Below are 5,881 nucleotides of genomic sequence, written 5' to 3' on the forward strand. Positions count from 1 at the left end.
ACACACACACACACACACACACACACACACACACACACACACATATGGATAGGGTTGTATCTCAGTAGGACATGAGTCCAATCCCCATTACTGCTCCCCACCAAAAAAAAATAAATAATGCTATGAGAACATACCTTTACTATCAAGCAGATGAGAAATTAAATAAATGAGTCAAAATACTAACAAATAATTTTACTTTATATACAACTACATCTGAAGAGGGCAAAAGGCTATATATTAAATATTATTAAGGCTATCTCTGGGATTGGAAATAAAGAGAAGCCTAATAAATATTTGCTCAATGAATAATATATCAGACAGTTATTGGCATTTACTATATATGCCAGAATAAAGCACTTGTTGCTATCTGGCTCAAGAGTTGGCAAACCTTTTCCAAAAGGGGCCCGACAGTACATATTTGAGATTTTGCAGGCTAGTTTCTAGTACGACTTCTTAACTTGCTGTTGTAGCACAAGAGCAGCCACAGACAGTATGCAAACAAGTATGGAAGTAAACCTCTACTGCATTTACAAAACAGGCCACAGACCAGGACCAAATGCGTTAAACCGCTGAAAGTCTCTAAATGTTCCCAGTTATAACACCCACAAATCTGTTTCTACTCTCTAATCATGCTGTATTATAACAATACTGACATCCTGCCATGTGCTAGGCACTATTCTGAAAGGACTTCAGCTTTGATTCTTATAACAACGCTACGGCATAGGTACTACTATTATTCTCATTTTATGAAGACTGGGGTACAGAGATGTCAAATAAATTTAGTGGCAATATATAGCAATGTCAAGATCCAAACTCTGGCAATCAGGTTCTAGAATTCATGCACTCAATGAGTACATCATTCTTGCTCTTGACAAGATTTCTATTACAGTCAAGCCTTCATGTTCCACATGCATGGATTTGACCAACCTATGACTAAAACCTGTGGGATAAAAAAAATTGCATCTGTACTGCATATGCACATACTTTTTTTCTTATTATTCACTCAACAGTACAGTGGAACAAGTACATTGTATTTACATTATAGTAAATATTATCAACAATCTAGAGATGAAGTAAAGAACAAGGGAGGATGTGAGTAGCTAACACCATATATACTACGTTATTTTATATGAGGGACTTGAGCAGTCACAAATTTTGATATTTGAGAGTTTTGCAAATGTTGAAAGATAACAGTACTTAAGAATGAATAAATACATACTTTATAGCTCAGACAAAATTCTCTGCAATCAACTGTGTTAAGTGTAGAAATACTGGTCTGGTACCAGGGATTGAATTTGGGATTTTGTACCTGCGAGGCAGGTGGCAGAAACACTGAGCTAAATCCCCAGCCCTGAGTACAAAATATTAAAGGTCCCTTTCATGCAGGACCCCCTAGTCCTAGATGTCAAGGTGCACTACAATTTTTTTATTCATGAAGTATGCAGTATTCCAATGTCACAAATCACCACATCCTTTTGAAAACTCATCACAATAAAAACTCTCCAATTAAAGTACTATAATGAAGATTAAGTATTACTATATATCAGCTAATAGCTGGTACTTAAACAACTTCTAATAATTGAAAGTGACCTTTTTAGAAACTTCTCTGGCATTTCTTACCATAGAATTTGAACTCTGTGAACATATACAATCAATGCTCAAGAACATTTACTCACTGCAAACAGTATGAAATCAGTCACCCTTCTCTGTTCCAAAGGTACTTCCACATACTCTAGGGATACAGTCCTTCCAAGTCATTTTAATTTCTCATTATAAATAATTAAATCTGGGAGCTAGTCAACTGGTCAGCATAAGGCCTGCTCTCTGAAAGTGAAGTTTCCAGGGAGGACTTTAACAAAATTTTTCCCCCTTTAAAATCTATCACATTCAAATTTTATATATATATATATAACAAAAACAAAAAAACAAATAAAAGAATAATATCCAGATAACAGCAAAGTTTTGTTGCTGTTGTGGTACCTGGCACCATTTTTTTTTTTTAGCATCTTAATCATCACCTGGAAAGAGAACATTCTAGAGTAATATCTTTAAAAATAGCTCTGATAAAGCACAGTCACTACTACGTATCATAAAGCAGGTACAAGATATTTTACATTCACAGAGTTATGATACAGTACCGTCCTACATCAATAATGCTAGAATCAGTTTTGGTTTGAAATTTGCTTTGTCTGCAAATAAGACTGCTATCCCTGCTTTTTTCTGGGCTCCTGTCACATGGAGAATTGTTTTCCATCCTTTCACTTTCAGTCTATGGGCTTCTTTTTGCACTAGGTGTGTTTCTTGTTTCTTGTATAGGTTATAACTGATATGTACTGACTTAGTATTGTCCTGTTATTGGCCTTTTGTTGACTCTTTTTACTTTTTCACCTTCTCCTTTTAGTTTCTTGCCTTGCCTATTTGATTTGCTCTGTTGGGCCTCATGGTGTTGTTACCCTCATTGTCTTTTTCTAGTATCTTGTTTAGACTTCCTTGTAGTGATGGTTTGGTATTCATGTAGTTTCTCAGGTGTTCTTTGTCGTGGAAGTATCTTCTTTCCCCATCCATTTTGAAAGAGAGTTTTTGCAGGATACATCAGTCTAGGTTGGAGGTTGTTCTCTTTTAGTACTTGAAATATCTCACTCCAGGCTCTCCTTGCCCTAAGGGTTTGTGTTGAAAAGTCTGCTGTGATTCTGATGGGCTTTCCTTTGCATGTGATTTGTTTCTTTTCTCTTACTGCTTGTAGTATTTTGTTCTTCTGTTGGGTTTCTGGGATCCTGATTATTATATGTCTAGGTATAGATTTTTTTTTTTATTGTGGCTAGTTGGTGTCCTAAAGGATTCCCTATTTTTGATGTTCATACAGAGATTTCTTTAACCAAAATACTGAATAGTTTCTCTGCTGTGAAACACTATAATAGTACACAGGATCCTAATGAGATAATTAATAATGTGAAATAGGAAGTAAAGGGCTAAAGGTGTAGGAAAAGTGGGAAAGGTGGGGGAAAAGTAATAAGGGAGAGGAAAAAAATATGAGAAATTGAAAAAATGGAAATAAAGTGTTTGTAAATGGGGAGGGGAAGAGGGGGTGAAGGCAGGGCAGGGACAAGGGGGAAAAATGAGAATCAAGACCTATCATGTAAAAGTACAGGATCCCAATAATGTAACTGTACTGTATACCTAGATTGTACCAATAAACTCAATAAAAGGAAAAATAAAATCTATCACAAAAAAAATGAGAACTTACTTTATGGACACCAACAATTCCCAAACACCTAAAATAGAAGATATTTTCTCTATTTTTAGTTAGAATTATCACTCACTAGAATTTCAAAAATTACTTTTATTTCCATTTCATTAGTTTTCTTTCTGGATATCTTTTGTTTGACTGTTTTTTGTGTTTTGTTTTCTAGTTTTAAAATTCAATTTATCAATGAGGAAAACAAATAAGAAAAAAATCATAGATGAATATCAAGCAAGAGACTAAAGCATCTGTTTTGATAAATTTTCTTCCTTTAAGAAAAGTAAAATTGGTGCCGGGGATTTAACTCAATGGCATAGGTCCTAAGTTCGATTCCTGGCACAAAAAAAAAAAAAAAAAAAAAAAAAAAAAAAAAAAAAGAAGAAGAAGGAAGAAAAAAATAAAAAATAAAATTTAAGGGCCAGGGATTTACCTCAATGGCACCATACCTGCATGGCAAGCACAAAGTCCTGAATTTGCTTGGCGGGGGGAGGTTATTAACTGATTAAGCAAAAAATTTTTAGTTTCCAATTTTCAAAAATATTTTTTCAATGCTAAGGTAAAATCTTTAATACAATAAATATTTACATGATTGGAGGCTGAAACTTCTTTTGAAAAAAATCTTAGTTGTCCTGACAACTATATAAAATTCTGAGTTTATCACAAAAACTTTACTAGCTACATCATGACCTAGGAAAAGAAGCCAGCTTCTCATGAGAAATCAGGGGAAAAGAAATACAGATTGCAAATGACCCATAAAACAACACAAATATACAGTAACATAATTTTGGATATAAAGCTTCCTTAAAACTGAAGAGTTTGCCAAAACAGAAAGAATGTGGTTTTGGGGAAAAAACATTTTAAACATATAATTAAAATATCACAGTCTAATTTATACCATAAAGTCCCCAAACTAACCTTCTAAATTTAAAAATTAGTTTACATTACATAATTTAGGAGATACTAAAACAGAGGCTACAGAAATATTTATAATAACCAGTGGAAAAAAAATTAAGTGACCTTCTAAGGTTCAAACAGTTGCTGGCAGAGCTATCGTTGAATCTCCAATGTTGACTTCCAGTCTGAGCTTTTTACGCAGCACATCTGACAAAACAGAATGCTGACATTTGTCAGCACTGATGGAGTGCTTTCATGTCATTTGGTGCTTTCCAAAGCAAATAAAGGAAAGACATTACAGCACACAAGACTGACTCTTAACTAGGCATCATTTTCCACAGATTCTTTACACCCCGCTTCACATTTTTTCTTTTTATCAACCATTTAATTTGGAGACAGGTTGAAGCTTGAGAAAGTGGTTTGACTCTGTGAGGCAAATAAAGATAACTTTTCAATAGAGCTCACTGTATAAAAGCCCTGACAGAAACTTTTCACTGTGACAAAGTAACCTAAAGCCCTTAATTGCTCATGTCTTGAGAAATCCCATGATTTTCAGTTCTCAAAAACATAATATACACAATTCTATTTTTCTTTTCCTATATATCTATATGAGAATTCAACAAACTAAAAACAGAGATGTAAACTATTTTGAATCACTACTAAATCAATGCATGTTGAACGTGGATTTAATCATAAACTTTTCATTAAAGATCTATTATAAGGGGCCGGGGATTTAGCTCAGTGGTGCTGCTGCCTGCCTCACAAGCACAAGGACCCGAGTTCAATCCCTGGTACCAAAAGAAAAAAAAAAAATCTATCTTTGCATTTTTATACACAAAATGATAAATTAATAAAACAGCAATTAAAACAGCCACATACCCTGAATGCTCTATTCTTCTCTTCTTTTTGCTGTTTCTCCACTTCAACATGGCGAGCTAGACGAGCTAGAGTTAAAGCAACTTTATCCTTCTGGTGGTCAATATAATCTTTAAATTTAAAATTCTCCTATAATGAAAAAAGCAATTTTCATTCTTAATACAAAACTGACATCGAGATAAAATACATATATTTATCAAACAGCTATTATACTAAGGAACCATTTACTTTGTTAATATATTTCTAGGAACCTACTTTGTGTATGTTTGTCACCTAAGACTGAACCAGGACCTTAAGCATGCAAGGCAGGTGCACTACCACACACCTACATCTTCAGCCATTCATTCATTTATTGAGGTACTGCAGACTGAACACAGGGCCTGCACTCTGAGCTACATCCCAGGTCTTTTTGTGATTTTTCTTTAAGACAGGGGCTAAGTCACTACAGCTTGCCCAGGATGGAATCAGACTTGCCATCTTACTGCCTGAGCCTCCTAGTTAGGATTACAGGTGTGCACTACCATGGTTGGCTCTGTCTTGTGCATTTTATATTTTATGTGATATTTTGTAGATCAGGCAAGTATAACTGATATACTAAGAGAGAAAATGGAATCATACAAAGGATTCAAGAATCACAAAAAAAAAAAAAAAGCAGAAAAGACAAAATCAGAAACAAAGAGGGCAACATATAAAAACAGTAATAAATGATAGATATGAATCCAACTAATCACTTACTTTGTCAATGGTCCAAACATATCAATTAAAAGACTATCTTGAGGCCAGGGATTTAGCTCAGTGGTTCCACCTCCTGCCTCGCAAGCACAAGGACCTGAGTTCGATCCCCAGTACCAAAAAAAAAAAAAAAAAAGG

The 5,881-nt window shown here is 34.5% G+C and overlaps 1 protein-coding gene across 1 annotated transcript in view; it reads right to left on the reverse strand.

Moving 5' to 3' along the window:
• Znf451 (zinc finger protein 451) overlaps positions 1-5,881 on the reverse strand; it is an 87,165-nt gene that overhangs the window by 41,658 nt on the left and 39,626 nt on the right. Inside the window, exon 5 of the mRNA XM_010617931.1 lies at positions 5,015-5,140. Within this exon, the coding sequence (XP_010616233.1) occupies positions 5,015-5,140 (126 nt within the window). The remainder of the gene's footprint in view (positions 1-5,014; positions 5,141-5,881) is intronic.

The sequence above is a fragment of the Fukomys damarensis genome, unplaced genomic scaffold, assembly GCF_012274545.1.
Source record: "Fukomys damarensis isolate Sample0158 unplaced genomic scaffold, DMR_v1.0_HiC HiC_scaffold_27, whole genome shotgun sequence".
In the NCBI taxonomy this organism is placed as follows: Eukaryota; Metazoa; Chordata; class Mammalia; order Rodentia; family Bathyergidae; genus Fukomys; species Fukomys damarensis.